Genomic DNA, 19,014 nt, shown 5'->3' on the forward strand with positions numbered 1-19,014 from the left:
TATTTTCCAAACTGCTAGAGTGGAGAATGGACAGCATCTGGCAAGGGAAAGAGGGGGAAAAGCAGAGGAAGCCTGGGGTTGGCTCCACATTCAGATCTTTTCAGACGGGGCAAGTGCTGGGTCTGAGGCTCTCCCAGGAGAGAAGGGGGCCTCTAGCCCTATTCTGGATCCCAGGGAAGATTTAAATCCAGAGGCTGTTTAATCTGTCTTCTATGTGACTGCAGCAGAGTGGGATAAGAACAAATTTTCCTCTTCTGAACATCAAGTTCTGCTTTCCTCTAGTCCAAGGTACCAGAGGTCTCTCCATGTGTTGGCACCAGTGGTCACCTCTCTGCAAGAAAGGAGAAACTTACTTGATTTCCTCCATGTAGTGCATATTCCTCAAGGCTTCTGCGAGTCTGGAGCAGCCATCATTCCCAATACTGTTGTGGTTCAAGCTGGAAACAACATCCAGAGGAAAAAATGGACATTCAGCTCCTGTTACTCAGCCTCCCAAGCCAGGCTAGAGGCAAACTGCAGTCACATACTTACATGAGCCTTTTCAGAGATGGCATCTCACAAAGTCCCAGCATGAGTTTAGGAATGGCAGCACTGCTGAGCTTCATGTAGCCCAGGCTAAAGGATGAAAGAACACAGGGACAACTCACTACCCATGGGCAGTTGGAGCAGAGGGGGGCAGAACAGGGGTGGGAGACGTGGGAGTGTATTCCAGCCCCTGGGAATAATCTTCTGTTTTGTTCTCTCATGCAATTCTAATGGATGTGTCTGGATCCTGATAAAATACCAGGAGAATCCCAAAGCTCCAGAGCAAGAATCCAATCCCTTGTGGAGCAAGGTGCCACTGTGACCACAAGATGGCAAAGCTGTCATGACAGTGACACACAGTGCAGTGGCACTTCATCTCAGAAGGATGCCCCACATGTAGGGGCCTGGAAGACCAACCTCTGTGTGAAGGCCTCCAGGTCATCCTCCAGGATTTCTGGGATTACTGCATGGGAAACACTTCCTCCCAGCTGGGACAAGATCCATGCAGAAACGCTACTAAAACATTTGATTTCTCTGCTGGAATTCCCTGCCACAGACTACTGATCTCTGTCTCACTCACTATTCATTGTAAGGAAAAAGGAATTGTTTCTTCTTCCCTATCAGAAGTCATCTGTACACACAAAGTACATCTGTCCACAGTGCAGGAAAAGAGAAGCTGCTGTTTAACTAAAGTTTCTAGAAGGAGCCATCAGACTCTGGACAGACTGGTAATAACACACTCACTTGAGCTCTTCAATGGCCTGGCAATTCTGCAAGCCCATGATCAAATTATCAGTTCCAGTTGTCATAATACTGCTAGAGGTCAGCCTGCAAAACAGCAAGGATCAAAGAAGAAGATTGGGTCTCAGCACACTGAAAAAGAGGAGTTTACTCCACTGACAGGCAAGCTGACCCCTTCCAAACCCCATCCAACATAGACATCAGGGACCAGTAAGTTTGGAGAGATTTCCACACCTCCCACATGGTGCACTTAAGACCACCTTTAGCATTAACTGGAGAGAGCTGTTGAGTTTGCAACCTAGACATCTCTCCCAGATCCTGGAGCTCAGGGCCATATTCCAGACAAGGAGGGTTCAGAGCGGATTGGTGTGAGGCACAGAGCTGAGCAAATAATAAATATGTGGAAAAGACCACAGCTGAGAACATACCCAAACCTCTTCAGCTCTGGAAGAGGCAGCAAAACCCTGACTAGCATTTCTGCTTCATCCTCATGGAGTTCCACATGAGACCATCTGTAAGAAGAGAACAACAGGTCCAGGCTGTGCCATCCACTGGTGACCAAAGGTCTGTGCCAAGCCCACAGCTAAAGCACACCAGTGTAGGGACACTGTGAGGAAGTGGCACACTGATGCTTGGCAAGGTCCCAGGGGAGCTCCCAGCCATGGTGAGAAAGTGTAGGTTATCTGGGCATAAGGGGATTTAGATGACTTCAAGGGATACACCAGGAAGCCACCAGGTCTGTGGGTCTTTTCTGTTTTCCATTCAAACACTCCAAGTAGGGGACCCAGAGGGCAGGGACTGGGACCTTGCACTGGCCTCTCCACACCCTGCTGTGTGCTCTCCTGCACTCACTAGGACAAGCTACTCCCCTCCCAAAAAATCTTTTGCAATGCCTATGACAGCACTCACCTCAATTCCTGAAGCTGAGCACATTTTTCCCAAACCCTTTGGTAGAAGGAAGTTTGCCTGATCTCTGGCTTGCACTGACTCAATCTGCAGGAGACAAACACACAACACGACTGCCCATGAGAATCAGCAGCACCTGGGCCAGGCTTAGGGACAGATCAGGGCTTTCAAGAGCCCACCCAGGGCTCTCCTGCCACGTCCCATTTATGTCACAGCCCAGTGTAGAGAAACACAGCCCATCCTCACTGCCCAAGGTGACATCTGCTGCCTTCTTCAGCTGCACAAAGGGAAAAAGACACTAATGCTGCTCTCCCTGCACACTCCTGCAGAAGCCACCATGTCTTAAGAGTCTTCAAAGTGCTCCTGCCTCCCGAGTGCTCCCGGTCCTGCAGGGAGGGTGGATTTTTTTCCCCTCATGCAGGTCCACTATGGGCCTGAAGGAGAGCAGCCCAGAAGACACATGCCCATGAACAGGGTTTCTTCCACATGTGTGGCACAGAGGCACTCTGAGACTGAACCCATGGAGACCAGAGCTTTAGAAGCTCTGAAGACATTTTTCAGCCCACGCTGAGCTTCAGAACAAGCAGAAAATAATGATAAATAGTTGCTTTCTCACCTGCTAACGACAGATTCCACCTTCTCCAGGCAGTGTGGGAACCTTACGTCTAATTGGAAGAGGGTTTTATCTTTACATATCCTGGAAAGGTAGAGATCAGAGAATATCATAAACCTGTGAACTCTTGAGGGAGAAAAAACACTATTTTCCATAAGAAAAATCAGGAGGACTGGATAGGACGAGACTATGCTGATGCATGAATGCTAATCACCCATCTCTGAAGAGGTTTGCAATGTTTAAACTAGTTCCAAAGCCAGTCTAATCTCGGCACCCTTTCTCCAAAAGGAAACCAGGAACACAGCCTCCTTTCCATTTAACCTCCTGAGGTGTGTGACCACGAACATGCTAAGCACATCTACCCACCAGACATTTGGGTTAAACTTGCTTCAAGTTGGCCAGTAGCTCACAAATGCAGTATAGATAGTGAATAAAGAACAGAAGATCAAGATCAAGTGCTGGCTTCCATCCCATTTCCTTAAAAGTATGAGGCTAAAAGAAAATACCTGAAAGACCCCAGAACTTGAGGTGCTACTTACATGATCTCAGTAATGTTTCCACGGGCCTGGAGAGCCAGCTTGAGAAGGTCCATGACTCTTTTTTTGCAGACCCATGGCTCTTCTATGCTGCAAAGCAGGGTATAGAACATAAAGCTCTGCTTTATTCACGTGCACAGATCCATCTCTGCCAGCTGAGTGCTCCACACTCTCACATACATGGGAGGGTTGCTTTGCTTAGCAGAGCAATGTCTGCACAGGAAACAGGGGTGAAAACTGGGAACAGGCAGAAGCAGCCCAGAGGAGAACACAAACATCAGCTTCCCTCCTGCCCGTGCACCACTGGCAGCAATGAGGGGGGGCCTGGCCCCTGAGCTCTAACATAACACATTTTGGGAGAAGTGGAGAATTCCTTACCCAGGTAAACTGCGGGATACTCCGGCAAGGACACAGCGGGAATGTTTATTCACCAGAATTATCACCCTTCCTTGTAAGGCAGGTAGTGGTTTACAGAGACACAGCACAGATTATGGCCAGAGCTTTACATGATGCTCAGTAGGAATCAAGGATATAAAGCCAAATGCCAATAACTGAGAGTCAGCCATGGTAATTTCTAAGGCCAGTGCTAGCTGTCTTTGGGAAAAACACAGTTCACTTCTGTTTCTGATGAAAGGAGATCTTAGATGACCAGACCAGCCTCAGATCAGTATCTAAAACAGCACAGTGGCACAGTACCTGATTTTCAGAGAGCCCCGATCTTTCCTCAGGGAATGCAAAAGTCTTTCTGCAGCTTGGACTGTCACGTTGTTATTTGAGGACCTAGAACCAAAGCTCACTGTAAGGAAGAGAGCTCACAAATGAGCCCAACCAAATGGGTCCAAGCAGCCATTAACTCACCTGTACTCCATCAGATCAGTGCAGTTTTCCAGGAGCAAGAACAACTTTTCCAAGTGCTCTGGCTGAAAGTTGCACTCTGCAAGTCTGAAAGGATAAAAAAGGGAACAGCCTTAGTTCACCACAAACAGTTAGGGCTTTTGGACCCAGAAATCTCAGGCATCACACCCCCACAGAGAAAGAAGCATGGCACCAACACCTTGAACACCTTTCAGGGTCTCCAGAAAAAGATTGTGGCAACACTTCAAAAGCACCTGTTGAGATGTTCTGGTAGAGCATACTTGTATGCTAATGGTGCAGCTTTTTGTGTCACCCTGTCCTGTGACAGGGACTGTAGGTACACCTACAGGTGCCCAGGTGAGGAACAGTCAGAGGGAAAGCAGAGAGAGAAAGGGATGTGGGAATCTCTGTGGCAGGAGAAAGCTCTTCTCAGAAGGTGCATCAAAGGAAATCCATTAGCTATCAGTGTAAAATATCACCATGCCAGGAGCTAGGGGTAAAAAGAGATTTCATCTGCCTTGTCCCTAGGAAAAGGACACCACCTTTGCCAAAGAAATCACCACCAAAAATCTGTAACATTACCTCAAAATCTTTCTTGGTTCATTTCTGCTTGTCAGCTTGAGGATTAAAGTTGCTTTGGGGCACAAACTGCACAGAGGAGAAATGAGAGTAAGATTTGGAGGGATTTAAGAACACAACCCAGCACAGCAGTGACAGAGTTACCTGGCCCAGCTCACCCCTCCCTACAATAAACCAGCTCAGGGAAATGCTTCAATGAGGCCTCACTAATGCTAAATTGGCATAAGGCAGCACTGGTGTTTGGAGAAGAAATCCTGACCTGTCCTGCTTTTGTCTGCCTCCTGTCCCTGCACTCTCTGCCAAGCTCTGGGGAGAAGGAAAACAGGAGACTGATCAGCTTTAAAATAGTCCAGCCCAAAGACTCAGCACCCACATTTAACTGCAGGAATGAATGGAAGTGCCCTGGTTAAAACTGGTTCAGGACCAACTGGCGCCATGACCATAAACACTGATAAGGTCAGATGTGCAGAACAGCCCAGCTCTGTGACTGGAATCTGTGAGAAAAGCACTTTATGCCAGTGCAACAGGCCCAGAGCCCATGGGCTATTTTTGCCTGAGAGGAAAGGAGATAAAGATGCAAACCCAAGTAAGGAACACCAGAAATTTCTTTCCATAGATTCTGAAATCTCAACATACTGAAGTGAATTTTAGAAAGCAAATGCTGACTCCTGCCCTGAAGAGGTTCCTTAAGAGATACACACATGATAATTGGTACAGCTGTGTGTCTGTGCACAGAAATGGTGTGGCCCCATGCAAAAAGAGTTCTGCTTGGCTGTTATGTTTTGCCATTAGAAATGGACATAAACAAAAGCTTTGCATGCACTTGTACACAAAGGTAGTTGAAAACCTGTCACTCGTCATGATTACCTAAAGATCACAAACTTTCAATAATTAGGAGGAAAACAAGCAAGAAAGCATCAGAAACTAGTGAAGAGAAACACTCACCTGACTTGAACTTCAGTGGTGTTTCCAGAGGTGACAAAGGCATTTACGAGATGCAGAACTCCATCCTGAGAAATCCTGTTATGGCTGAGACTGCAGAGAAGAGAAGGACAGATTTTTTAGGAGCCAGGAGTCGGGGCTGACCCCAGACCACAGTGGCAAAATTCAAGCTGGCACTGAAGGCAGAGCAGTCTGTGGGGTGCTGAGCCCCTTTGGCTGTGCTCGATGCACTGACCCCCTCCAAGACACACCACTGATGACCTGGGGGGTACAGCAACTATTTGCCTCTTACACTACAGAGGCAGCATTTGCTACCCCACCAGAAAGGGAAGGGGAGAGGCTGGTGTAGGGCACAGCTCAGCTCAGAGAACCTCTGGGTCTTGAGTAACTCAAAGAGGACAACATACGTGGAAAAGTGATGAACTGAAAACTCGGGGGACTGGATCAACTTCTGTCACACCACCCCACTCTGGTCCCTGTTTCCTCCTGCTGACACTAATAAAAAGACCTTTACTTACTTCAGCAGGTTTTGAGTCACCCTGGCCTCACTCAGACCTTTCCTCCTAAGGCAGGAGAGGGCAAGAAGCATGACAAGCAGCTTTGTGAGGGGGTCACACAAACACCTTTCTGCTCAGGACACCTCAGATTCACAGTGTGTTTTCTTACTTGAGGGAACAGGAAATGGGCACTCGATGCAAGTGGTCCAAAAGGCACCTCAAGCCTTCATCTCCCAGCTGATTCCTGGAGAGACTGAAAGCAGAAGAACAATGTGGCCAACTCAGCCTTTGGAACAGGTTGCCCAGAGAGGTGGGGGACGCCCCATCCCTGGAAATATTCAAGGCCTGGTTGGACAGAGTTCTGAGCAAACTGATTTAGTTGAAGATGTCCCTGCTCATGACAGGGCGTTAGACTAGATGGCCTTTAAAGGTCCCTTCAAACACAAATCATTCCCTAATTCCATGTTTCCTTTAAACAGCAATGCTCCTTTGAGAAGCCCTGAAGGAAAAACTCAAATTTCCTGGGCTTAGATCCCACCTTGGCCAATAAGGGTCTGTTTAAAACAAACCACTGGCTTATGAAACTACCTCATGCATAAACTCAGATGAAAAGCTCTGAACACAAGCTCAGAGCAGAGCCCAGGTAAAGCAACAAATGCCCCGAAACAGCCACAGAGTGAAAATCCCAAGGAAGTTGTCCCATCAGCTCAAGCCCTCTTAAACTATATATATATATATATATATATAAAGTACCTGTGTTATTTCTAATTGATTTTACTTCTGAACAGTCTGAAGGAGCACACACACCCATGCTGAACCATGCCAACCCAAGGTTGGCTCAAGGTCATGGTGATACCCCAAGCCCCACTTACTCCACTTCTGCCAGCCACCCGTGCTGCTCCAGGATGCTGCAGAGCTCCTCTACCTGCCCTTCCCCGATGGCACAGTCTGTCAGCCTGCATGTGAGACAGCAGGAGATGCAGAGCATGGCCAGCAACCAGGCTCAGCCTGAGCACTGAGAGCTGCACCAGTCCCTGTGCAACATTCACATTTTTTGCCATCTCCTTGGTGCTGAACTGGAGGCATGTTACAGTCTTCTTTCCAGGGCAACCGGGGAACCATCCCCACCAGAGAGGTTGCAGACACGTGTCAGACACACACATCACACAGATGTTCATGTGGAGATTATCACCCACAATTTGAGGCACACATTTGGGAAATGCAAAGACTAGCACTGAGTTCAGGTGCTTGTGTTGATCATGAGGAGTCCAGTGGCCACTCAAGAAAGGCACGGGCCTCTGCCATCCCCATGCATCCAAATGGTTTGGGGTTGCACTTAGGCACATGAATTGAGCCCCAAAGCTTCAGTTACTAGCCCAAGTTCCTTGGCTACCAGTCCATGAATTCTCAATACAAGAGGAAATTTCCCTCCCTGCAGTAGTGTTTCCAACCCAACCACAAGTGAATTACACTAAGTGTTGTATGCCAGTACCTGCAGGATGCCTTCTGGCTTTGCATGCTTGCTCCTAAATGCAAAAAGGCCTTTTCACTTGACCTGAAGCAGACACAAAAGACAGTCCTTCAGCAATGCTCTTCGAAGATGACAAGCTTTGTAGTCTTTAAAGCTGAGCTGTAGCTTTAAAGCTGAGCTGCTGGACTCCAAACAGTGTGAGTGTCTTACCGGACATCCACCATTCTGATCCGCTCACAGAGGTTGATGGAGCTGAGGAGTAAAACAGCACAACGTGGGGACAATGTGTTTTGCCTAATGCTGAAAAGGAGGAGAAAGAAAAAACAGTGAAATCAGGTCCTAAGAAGAAGAGCTCCAATACACACGGCCCAATTTTCCCATTCTTTACTTCAAGATGCAATGGGACCCATCCCATTTGATTCAGGACCAGAGAGCAAGGATGTAAAGGTTTGAGCACTGGCACTGAGCATTCCTTTAAGTAAAGGAGAATCTCCTTTAGTCCCCTTTGACTATAAAGGGAGTACATGAAGGGCTCCACTGAAAAACTCCTCTTTGGGGTTACTGGAATAGAGATACCCCAGACTGGAAGCAACCTCCTGACTGGGCAAATCCAGTCTCTCAAGACACTGCAGCTCCTCCATGCTACATCTTGTAAAAGATGGCCAAGCCCCTTCTGGGATTTTTATCCACATGGTGGAGTGCCCTAGCCCCTGACAGCACTTCTCTGGCTTAAATTCCCAGCCTCAATGGCCAATATGCCACCAGAAAACACTTTTGGTGTCAAGTGTGGCAGGATGTCAGATCCACTCAGGGGCAGAGCTGTGAGATGCTGACCACACAAACGGGTGGTGTGCTGTCACCATGTGTCAACCAACAGTTCCTACACCTGTCATGGATGCTGGAAGTCATGTTCCATGGGACCTGCTAAGTGAGGGTTAGGTGCTATGCTGTGCCTGGGGCAGATATCTCTCCTCCTGTCCTTTTTTCCCCCACTGCTAAATGTCATTAAAGAAAAAAGGTTCTGTGCTGCTTTGCTTCTAGAAACAAGACAGGAATGGGTTTGAAAGCACTTCTGCGTTTTCTTTGCCTAGTTTGTTCATCCAAAATTACTGATTAATGCTCCTAAGATATGCAATGGTACTAACATTTCCAAACCAGTGTTTCATGGCAGCAATCAAAGCAGGGACCCCAAACATTACCTCAGCAGTGTCAGATGAGGGAGGGATAGCAGGAAGCTCAGTAATGTCTCAATGCTCTGGTCACTCAGTGAATTTCCAGAGAGACTGTAGAACATGGAATGAAACAAAATGCAAGAGAAACTGGGACAATCTGTAAGAATTTCTATAACATTTATATAGACATGCACACACATGTTGTTACAGGCAAATTCTGAGAAAGGACACATCCAGAAATGCCATGAAAGCTGGGCAAGATTTAGTCCTTACAGGTTAATCTCTGTGTTTCCCTATATTCCATAGTCAATTAACATTGCAGTTTCAAGAATCTTACTTTTCCATTACCATAAATGTATAAAATGATGCTACTGATGTTTCATGCACCTAATAGGGTATCACGTTATTTTTATTTGCTATTACTCAGTTTTTGTTCTGACCAGTAATTTTCTCATTTTCTTGGTGCCCAGCTCCCTCCTGGAGTGATCAGCCCATCAGGAGTTCTGTTCATGGCTTAGTGGCCCAGGTTCCCCTGCTCTGGCTGTCCTGCAAGCCAAGGTCTTGAGAAATAGATGGCAACACTTGTTTCTGGACACAGGATTGAGGCAGACTATGAGAACACATACGTGTTCTGGGGTGTTCACACACTGAAATGGCAGACTTAGGTGAAGCCAAACCCTCTTTGAAACAGGACAGTAGAAAGTGTGGCTTTATCTAAGCATCTGTGACAAGTTCTATGGGGATTCCTGGGAGGCTGTGGTGAGAGGGAAGCTGATTTACACCAACTGCCACCCTGAACATTGACTCTGTATCTGCAGGCTGGGGAGACAGACAAACAGACAGACAGGCTGCCAAGTGCACAACACTTACTCGATTTCTGTCAGCTGGGGACATTGAGCCAGTACCTGGCACAGCCTGGTCATGTCCTCTGGACCCAATCTGCAGTCCCTGAGACTGAAGGAAGGAGACAAAGTACTCAGGAGTTGAACATATCCCATGACCACGGTATGGCAACACTCCCTCCATATCCCAGAGCCTCACATCCTAGGACAAGGCCCATAGCAACACTCTCTCTTTTACCACATATATTGTGCTACCCACAATATAGGACTGAGAAGTCAAAAATCTGCAAGAACCAGATGATTTTATCTACTCTGAGCTGATTCAAAAGAGCCAGTCTGCCAAAATACCACATCACTTTGGGTGTTGCCTCCCTAGAGCATCACAGTACATCACTGGTACTTAAATTGCCCCAGGAGACTGGACAGCATCTTTCCCTGCTCAGCACTGTCTCAGCTATCCCAGAGAAAGGCTGGAAATGGTGCCTCCTATGTCCTTCTCCAAGAAGGAAATCACAGAAAGCTCTTTGGGTGACAAACTGGCAGGTCTCCATGGGATGAATGTCGTAGCCAGACAGATCTGTATCTCATTATTTATGGGTAGAAGCTTCCTCTGCAGGAAAGCAAGACAATGCCCTCAAACCTAGCCAAGCCAAAGATGCACTATTTATTTGCCTCTGTGAGGAGACACAGCTGGAGGGGTGGGTCTGTTCCACCCACTAAAGATACACTAAAGATATCTGCACTAAAGATACAGATCCCTACAGCTGTCTCTCCCTATACTCCTGAGTGACAAAAGGAAGCCATACCGAAAACATTGTCCTTTCACTTCGTGCTTGGGATGTGCCAGGACACCACTTCTCCATCTGCTGGCACTGCTGGGGAAAGAACAGTTTAGCCCATCAGTTGTGCTCATGTTATTGCCTATGTGGGGCTGACTCCCCAGGAATAGGGTGAGGTGGTGGCAGTGGCCTCACACTCTGATCTGCCTCTTCTCACCATGTGCCAGAACCAGGTTTACTCATGCCCAGAAGAAAAAGAGCCTTATTATCCCTCCTCCAGACAGGTCTGCACCCACTCTGCTGAGTGGCATTTGCTCTGTCCTTGCCTAGCAGGGAGATGACTGCAGCCTGGATCAGCAGTTGGACACTGCTGGCCTCAAGCTGCTGTCAATCCATGAGCCATGAAACAGTTCATCCTGCTTCCCCCACCCTGATTGGAGTGTGGAGCCAAGTGACCTTTTAATTGGCATGCCTCAGGGACTCATACAGCACCATCTATTTAAGATTTCATAAAGAGGAGTTGGAAAGCCTTAGATGAGTGGGTATGATTTTACCTGACTCTTTCCCAAAAGGTTAGATGAACCACCTGCATGTGTCCTAAGCTGCAACCAGAAAAGAACACCATCAGCGTGGAGTTTGGTGACACATGCTCCTGTATCACTCCTCAAAAAACAACAGTTTGAGGTTCTGAGTTGAAAAAAAATAGGAAAAGTACTCCTGGTCATACCTGAGGCTCATTGTTTTAATGTGTTCCAACGTAGCTAAGGACTGAGCTAAGAAAAACACAGAGTTCAGGGAGATCTGGTTGTCATTAAACCTACACGAAGAAGAGATGAAATCAGTTGCTGCAAGCAAAATACTGGCAATTTATATCACATCACACAATGATATTGATCCTTGTCCAGCTCTCTCAGACTGCTTCTTTGCCACCTTCTGCCTGTATTTCCAACTACAGTTCTGCAAACACAACTCACTCCAGTATTTTTTTAAATTCATCCCTCACTTTTAGAGTTCAGAGAATCACAGAATAACTGAGGTTGGAATGGACCTTTAGAGCTGATCTAGTCAAGCTCTCCTGCTCAGAGGAGGGTTAGACTAGAGCAGGCTGCTCAGGATATTGTGCAGCTGGGTTTCTAACACCTCCAAAGGTGGAGAATCCACTGTCCCTCAGGGAAACCTATTCTAGTGAGACTCTTAGGAACTGGAAGGCTTGAGGGCAGTATTTATTGTAGGAGCAATAAATATTTCTTTCCATAAAGCAGAATGGTGCTGTACTCCTAAAGCCACAGTGCTGTATGGTGCATTTGCAGTGGGTGAAATACTCAGGTAAACCTGTGCCACCACTGCAGATGAATTCAGACTCCACCACTGGAGCTGGAGCTCCCCATCTGCAGCTCCCCAGCATTTCTCTTCCAAAGCTGTTCCCCCTTCCTGTCCCAGCAGGAAGGACTGCTCCCCCTCCCCATAAGGAATCAGGAGAGGAAAAGTTCAGTGGTCTGCAAAAGACCTCAGGCTGTTTTAGAAACCAGGTGCTACACCTCACACAAAACCACCTGAGCAGAGAGACTCTCAGGCACTGATCTCAACCAAGCTTCAGGAGGAGTCAATCTGTTCTGGACTAGGTGGGGACAGACCAGGCAGCACCATGGATCCCAACACAGAATATTGCTGTAGCTGATCCCAAAGAACCCTTTCCAAATGTGGGCCATGCTTCCACAACCAATACTTCCACAAAACCCAGCCCATGAATAAGGAGAAACAGGAGCTACTCACTTGAGAGAACTTAACATTTTCATGTTCGGGAGGCACTGAAAGAGCTGCAACAGTCCCTCATCTCCCAGATAATTATTTGATAGGCTAGGATTTAAAAAAAAGGCATTTCATTTTCATAGGAAAAAAAAAAAACCAATAGGCACCATCAGCTCTTAGTAACAAGAGCTCTGAAAGCAGGATACAGGCACCTTAATCTAATGTCTCTACCACACTCTATATACAACACTGCAGAACAGATAAGTGGCATTTTCTCAGTATCCCAAAAAACTGCAGATATAGATCATCAGAGTTAAGAAGGACTCACTCCAGCTCAGAAATGTGGCCACATTCCTTCAGGGCTGCACACAGATTCTCCAGGTCTCTGCCTTTAAAGCTGCTGTCTGTCAGCCTAGGGGAAAAGAGAAATCAGTCGACCAGTTTTGCAGGATTGCAAACAAAATTGTAAACTTCGCTCCTGCAGAAAACTAAATAAACAAGGTAATAATGAAAATAAAAAATCTCCTTGAAATATCTCGCTGTTCACCAGCTCCTGCAGAGCCTCTGGGTGAGCAGCCACCCCCTGCCCAGCACTGCAGGTCCCTGTGCCCTTTGTTAGGCACAGGGTGGGCACCAGGACACGGCCCCTCCAGCCAATCCCCCCCACCCAGGGCACAGTCTGCAGCTCACATGGCAGCTGCACCCCGAGCCACTGGCACTGGAGGGATTCCTCAATGTTTTCCAGTTCTCTTGTGATTCACCATCCAGAGATGCAGTTTACATCAGCTGTACAGAGATAGGACATGCACAAAATACGATGAAAACTCGCCAGGGTACCTTATTTTATGGGGGATGGTAGGTGTCTGGTTTTCCTCTTGGTATTTTTGGTCATCAGCAGAGAACACAGTCTCTCTCCTAAGGGAGCAGAAAACCAGGGAAAGGTAAAACACTTATGCTTTAGGATTTGGCACACCCCTGGTGCTACCCTGGCTCTAGCCCACACCCGTGTCTTGCTAATAGCAAGCTCTCCTTTTCTAACCAAATATTTGAGCAAGCAGGCAATGGGGGAGAAGGGGGAAGATATATTTCCATCCAAGCTACAGTTTGATGGAAAATTCAGGTTGTGCCTAAACATGTTTTGTGAAGAGTCCACATCTGTGCAAAAATCTGACCATTCATAACTAAATGGAGCTGACTAAACTAATTAACTACACTGTAACACTACAACTAAAAACTATAACATAGCTAACTCTCACTATTCATAACAAAATGGAACATGCAAATCCTAAAATATCACCATTTGTGCACACACACTCTACCTTAGAGGAAGGGAAGAAAACTCCCTGTCTTCTGTAAACCTCAGCACTGCAGTCTTACGACGAAGGCTGTGAAAAAGAAGAGTCAATCAATGTCACATTTTGGATATTTACAGAACTTTTTGTTTTAAGACTGTTTGGTTTTGTTCTGCAAAACTCTTTGGTGACACCAATCACTTAAAATGCTCCAAAGGCAAGCAAAAAATTATCTCCATCAGCTTTAAATCCTGATTGGGTCAAACTATGCAATATCAGATAGTCCAGTTCCTCTGAATCGTTAGAGGAAGAGCAGACAACATTGTTATACTTTAGCTCCAGTGGGTTTTCAAGCAAAAGTAATAGAGAGAACTTCCAGTTCTGCTCCAGGAGGTGTCACCAGTTCCCATGCTCTACAGAGATCCTGCCTCCAAAACTTCCCAAGGCAGAGAGCAGGGAATTGTCCAAAACTGCCCCCACACAGTAAGGGACGCACATTTCTGTACCCTCTCAAATTCTGGCCAATGGCTCCAATAAAATCGGTTTACAGCAATGTATCAATCAGTCCCAGTGTTAGTAACCACCTTGGGACACGTTCTTCACCTGCCTCACTTCAGAGGTGACTCAACAAAAACCGTAGAACAGAAATGTCAGACTTGTATATCGGGATTAGCTCCAGGAATGGTTCAAGACCTACATACCTGACTTGTACCTCCATCACCTTCTGGCAGGTATTTAGTGACTTCAACAGGCTGCAAATGCCAGTGACAGAGAGGTGGTTTTGACTGAGACTAAGAAAATAAAAAAAAAAGGCAATTAGCTGGTCCCTGAAGTCACAGAGTTCCAAGTGGAAGCAGCCATCAGTGTGCTGCATGATGGAACCCATCTCACTTCAGAAGTGGCGTGGTGGAAAACACACAGGACCACTGCTCCTTAGGAAGGGGTTTTAATGAAAGAGCATTTCAGCACTTTGCATGCATTTGGACCAGTTTCCATGGGTGACACTGAGCAAGTGACCATCTTCAGCCTGGATTATCTCATGGGCTGAGTCTCACCCTTCCTCAAGAGCTGCTGCTGTAGCACTGGTCTGGGTGAGCCTTTTGCCTCCTCCATCCATGCTCAGCATCCCTGTACAGTCCTTGCCAGGCTCAAGGAAAGAGGGCAAGTTGGTTTTGTACAAGGCAACACTTACTCCAGCTGCTTTGAAATTGATATCCGAGGGAGACTTTCCAGCAGGCAACAGCAGCCTTCATCTCCAAGCTTGTTACCTGATAAACTGAAGCATTTTCCAGTTAGTGGGGACTGTTTTGAACAGTATAAACAACAAAGCCCTCAAAATCTGCTTGCTTTCCCTTTCCTAGAATTGCTTTTTTGCCTGAATTGTTGTTCTGTCCCAGCTCAAACTTCCCTGGTTATCTCTGCATGAATCAACTCCAGACGCGAAGTTTTATCCCTAGGAAAACATTATTCATGTTTTAGCCCCCAAACCACCTTACTTTAGAAAACCTATGTAGGAATACAAAAGAAGAACCCAATGTGACTAGACAAAGAGTGCTGGGACCTTTCCTGGGGGCCAGGCCCCATGTCTGACTGCCCTCTGATATTACTCTACCTGTGACATCCCTGGTCTAGTGGAAGGTGTCCTTGTCCATGGTGAGGGGGTAGAACCAGATGACCTTTAAGGCCCTTTCCAACCCAAACCAGCCTGTGATTCTATGATCCCCTGCTCCCCACCACCCACCTACAGCCCCTCAACAGGAAGGAGAGGTGGCACTTACTCCACTTCAGAGAGGCAGGGGCAGCTCTGGAGAATGGCAGCGATGCCCGTGGCATGTTGGGGAGACAGGCTGCGATCCTGCAGGCTGTGAACAGGGAGGGTTAGTGAGCAGTGAGGGCATGGGGGACCCAGGCATTTCTGGTGTGTTTCTCTCCAAATGAGAGCACATAGAAGCAGGACCAACAGAGGGAGCTTTTACTCTCTGCTCTGCCACACAACCCTGGGTATATATTACTCTCTTTCCTTGTGGCCACTGATGCAAAAGGAGTACCCAGGGATGCCCTTCCAAAGGGCTGTGCAAGTGCAACACCTTCTGTGAGAGCTGCCTGGCACTGCCAACCCAGAGAAGGGGACGGCTCTAATTGTTCCTTTTGTGCAGGGGGGTGAGGGAAGGAGAAGGAGGCAAGGGAGGACCATTTCCCAGCTTTGAGATTTCAGATAACGTGCTTGAGTTCTACTTTCAGCAAACCACTACTCCCCTGGAGCCCAGGCAAGAAAGAAAACTGTGGCTCATGCTTTTGGCAGTCAGTAGAACATATGGCAAAATGGGCATCATCAAAGGAACTCTGTCTCTCTAGGGCTGCAGAGCCCAACACACAAGAAATAAAGTCACTGGCTGGGCCAGATAGGGATTTCTATTGATATTTTCATTTAGTGACTCAGTAATTCAAACATTTTCAGAAGCGGAAATATCCTCTGTCCTTAAAGACCAACACAGGTGCTATTCTTGCCCTTCTGTAGTACCTGTGATCTGCAAATCACATGCACCAGCAGGACTTTCAATGCCTTCTCTTACCATAACTTCACTTGTCTAGTTGGAATTACATGTTCCTTATTCTCTTCCAATCTCAAATCCAAAGATCTGCAAACAAGCAAAATATTTGGCCTTTAATACGCCTTCATGAAATACCTGATGACTTGGGACCTGGTCAATATTTTCTGGCAGAAACAACAAGGTTTTTGTTCTGCCCAAGCACTCCATGCAAGGTTAAGTGGCTTCCAAAACCAGAAGAGTTTAATTGGGAGATGCAGCACAGGGGTGTCCACATACACATTTCATTGTATATTTGATTCAACTGGATAACTGAGCTCCAGTTCAAAGGTGCTATTAAGATGCAGGATGTTTTGCCTCCATGTGGGATTGGGCCACCCCAGGAAGGGATAAACATATGACCTGCACCAGGTGGCCCACAAGAGCACAAGAACTGTTCAGGCATCTGAACAGGAGCAATTTCTGGCTGACTCAGGACCAGGATGAGTCAGTTGGCCATGAATGCAAAACACTGAGGTCCCTCGAGGTCTGCACAACACGGGGCAAAGTGAGTCCCCTGTCAGGGAGCAAGAGATTATTTCACAGGTTCTTAATTAAGGTCAAATCCACCGTTCCCTCAAAAGTATGCATAAGAAAGGAGAGCACAGGAGCCAGACAAAAAAGGAGCAAGGTGTCCTCCTTCATTTTCCTCATGTTCATCTGTTTTTCAGCAGTTTTGCAACAGACACATGGCACTTCAAGCTTGCACAGGCACTAGGGCTCTGCCCTTGTGGAACTGGCTGGTGGGTGTGTGCAAAACTCAGCTCTTTTGGTCACATTTCACCTTGCTCAGGAGGACCCAGCTCTGCCAGATGCAAGGGCAGAGGTGACCAGTTCTGCTGCTGGGGTGGTTTATGGTGACACCAAGCTGATGGTTGGGCTCAGCACAACCCCGAGTACAGCGCAACCCCAAGGGCAGTTTCTCACCTTGGAACTTTCCCAGATGGGCCAGAAAAATAAATAATCACAGTGTCCCTCCTGAAAAAGAGATCCAAGCCAACGTTAGGGCACGAGTGGAAGGATGCAATTTATTTAGCAGAGGTGCTAAGTAAGGACCAAATCTGTCGCCTGGATGCTAAAGAGGGCCTTGACATCTGCCACGACAGCACCTTGCCACGGGTGAGCAGCTGAGCAATCGTGTGGCTAAGGGGGCACCAGGACACCCCACAGGTGGAACTGGGGCTGCAGTGTAGATGAGAGAGTGACACAGCTAAAAATATTGGGCCAGGATTCTTTTTTTTTTTTGCAAGACCAGAAATTTTTTTGGAAAGGGGTTCGGTAGAAACTCCGTTCCAGCAAGAGATGTAAGAAAAAGCTGTGTGTAACTTGAGTTACACCAGGGATTACTTTGGCCTGTTAAACTTAGAACATAAGACAGCCATAAAGGCCAGGATCTGAAAAAAATCTACCCTTTCTCTGTCATCCTGGACACATGAAAACACCAAACCCTGTAATTTAAAGGAATGCAGAGTTAGAGCTACTTAAATCCACCCATTTTTAATAAACTTAGCTGGTTTATAGCAAATTTATGCTAGTTGGTAAAGAATTTCCTAGCTGATATATTGCAGAGTTTAAAAGCAAGTTTAAATCCTGTCATATAAGAAGAAATATCACACCCCACAAATGAATTTAGAGACCAAGGATAAAATGACCTATTAAAAAAAAATACAAAGAGGAAGTACATGATAAGGTGAATTCACACTTTGTTTCCAATAGAAAAGAAAAAGAAGTCAAAATAATTTATGTTCACTTTGATTAGCCGGCAATTAAGCTTTAAAACAGTGTCCATTTGAAAAGTCAGCATCTAAAGGGACAGCCTATTTGCTTTTGTAACAGCTCTCATGTGTTGGTACCTGACACACAGTTCAGTGGCATTTTGACAGGCGACGACTTCCTCTGCCAGAGCGAGAACAGCACTCAAGGAAAGGTGGTTGTTGCTGAGACTGTGAACACGAGGAAAAACATCACCTCAGCTGCTGGATCCCACAGCACACTCCTTTGTTACACAAATGCCCTCTGCTCTGCACCCTGAACAACCTGAAGCGCACGTTCTTTACTTCAAAATACCTGAATTTTGCAACAAAAGCTTTATTGGATCAGAGTGCTTTGCAAGCTATAGCTCCCATGAATTTAGAATCAGGGATAACCTCTTCACGTGCAACAGAAGGATCATTAACTGATTTTGGGTTAGTTAGGGAATGTACTTCACACCTGTGTAATTACATAACCAATGCACAGTGCAGTTAAACTCCTGCTACAACAAAGCCAATTTAAGTATGGAATATTAAAGCAGTGAGGTCAAAACACAGCCTTCCAGCCTCTGAGGGTTTATTCTTTAATTGCATGTTCCTTCTGTTTCATTACCTGTTGGACCTCATTAAACATGAAACGTAAGGTCTTGCTTCTACAAATCCTGTGCTTGTTCTCACAGCTACCATTTTCAACAGGTTTAAGCCACTTTTCACTCACTCTATTTTCTTCAGATTTTCCATTCTGGAGAACAGGTCCATCACCCTCTTCACCTCTGGATCCCGTATCCGATTGTCCTGCAAGCTGCACAGATTCATTCTCATCAGTGTCCCAGGCCCCCAGGGAATGAACAGTTGATTTGAGGGTCATTGCCACAACACACTCACTTTATTTCCTCAAGCTGGAGGCACTGTGATGATGCCTGGACCAAGTTAGTCATCCCCTCAGCTGTGATGCTGCTGCCTGTCAACCTGGAGTGAGCCAATATAGTTAAACTGATAGGGAACAGACAGGGGAGAAAGAAGACTTTGACCTTACAAGCAGAGACTTACTCTAGTTTCTTCAGGCTCCCCATTCCTTGTAAGCCCTTTGAAAGAGCAGCAGCAAAGTCATCACCACATCTCCTGCTGCGAAAGCTAACACATGAAGAAAAGGGGAAAAAAACCATAAACACAGCC

The 19,014-nt window shown here is 46.6% G+C and overlaps 1 protein-coding gene across 1 annotated transcript in view; it reads right to left on the reverse strand.

The window, feature by feature from the left end:
- The window catches only part of NLRC5 (NLR family CARD domain containing 5), a 37,178-nt gene that overhangs the window by 7,455 nt on the left and 10,709 nt on the right, over nucleotides 1-19,014 (reverse strand). The window contains exons 7-39 of the mRNA XM_032701556.1: nucleotides 18,889-18,972; nucleotides 18,724-18,807; nucleotides 18,557-18,640; nucleotides 17,941-18,030; nucleotides 17,015-17,065; nucleotides 16,073-16,138; nucleotides 15,278-15,361; nucleotides 14,692-14,775; nucleotides 14,201-14,290; nucleotides 13,527-13,592; nucleotides 13,045-13,122; nucleotides 12,536-12,619; nucleotides 12,232-12,315; nucleotides 11,186-11,275; nucleotides 11,013-11,060; nucleotides 10,486-10,554; nucleotides 9,708-9,791; nucleotides 8,865-8,948; nucleotides 7,876-7,965; nucleotides 7,687-7,749; nucleotides 7,067-7,150; nucleotides 6,364-6,447; nucleotides 5,701-5,790; nucleotides 4,759-4,824; nucleotides 4,180-4,263; nucleotides 4,018-4,101; nucleotides 3,325-3,411; nucleotides 2,789-2,869; nucleotides 2,176-2,259; nucleotides 1,695-1,778; nucleotides 1,270-1,353; nucleotides 532-615; nucleotides 354-437 (exon numbers count right to left, since the gene is read on the reverse strand). Coding sequence (XP_032557447.1) covers nucleotides 354-437; nucleotides 532-615; nucleotides 1,270-1,353; nucleotides 1,695-1,778; nucleotides 2,176-2,259; nucleotides 2,789-2,869; nucleotides 3,325-3,411; nucleotides 4,018-4,101; nucleotides 4,180-4,263; nucleotides 4,759-4,824; nucleotides 5,701-5,790; nucleotides 6,364-6,447; nucleotides 7,067-7,150; nucleotides 7,687-7,749; nucleotides 7,876-7,965; nucleotides 8,865-8,948; nucleotides 9,708-9,791; nucleotides 10,486-10,554; nucleotides 11,013-11,060; nucleotides 11,186-11,275; nucleotides 12,232-12,315; nucleotides 12,536-12,619; nucleotides 13,045-13,122; nucleotides 13,527-13,592; nucleotides 14,201-14,290; nucleotides 14,692-14,775; nucleotides 15,278-15,361; nucleotides 16,073-16,138; nucleotides 17,015-17,065; nucleotides 17,941-18,030; nucleotides 18,557-18,640; nucleotides 18,724-18,807; nucleotides 18,889-18,972 — 2,637 coding nt within the window. The remainder of the gene's footprint in view (nucleotides 1-353; nucleotides 438-531; nucleotides 616-1,269; nucleotides 1,354-1,694; nucleotides 1,779-2,175; nucleotides 2,260-2,788; nucleotides 2,870-3,324; nucleotides 3,412-4,017; nucleotides 4,102-4,179; nucleotides 4,264-4,758; nucleotides 4,825-5,700; nucleotides 5,791-6,363; nucleotides 6,448-7,066; nucleotides 7,151-7,686; nucleotides 7,750-7,875; nucleotides 7,966-8,864; nucleotides 8,949-9,707; nucleotides 9,792-10,485; nucleotides 10,555-11,012; nucleotides 11,061-11,185; nucleotides 11,276-12,231; nucleotides 12,316-12,535; nucleotides 12,620-13,044; nucleotides 13,123-13,526; nucleotides 13,593-14,200; nucleotides 14,291-14,691; nucleotides 14,776-15,277; nucleotides 15,362-16,072; nucleotides 16,139-17,014; nucleotides 17,066-17,940; nucleotides 18,031-18,556; nucleotides 18,641-18,723; nucleotides 18,808-18,888; nucleotides 18,973-19,014) is intronic.

The sequence above is a fragment of the Chiroxiphia lanceolata genome, chromosome 13 (assembly GCF_009829145.1).
Source record: "Chiroxiphia lanceolata isolate bChiLan1 chromosome 13, bChiLan1.pri, whole genome shotgun sequence".
Lineage (NCBI taxonomy): Eukaryota > Metazoa > Chordata > Aves > Passeriformes > Pipridae > Chiroxiphia > Chiroxiphia lanceolata.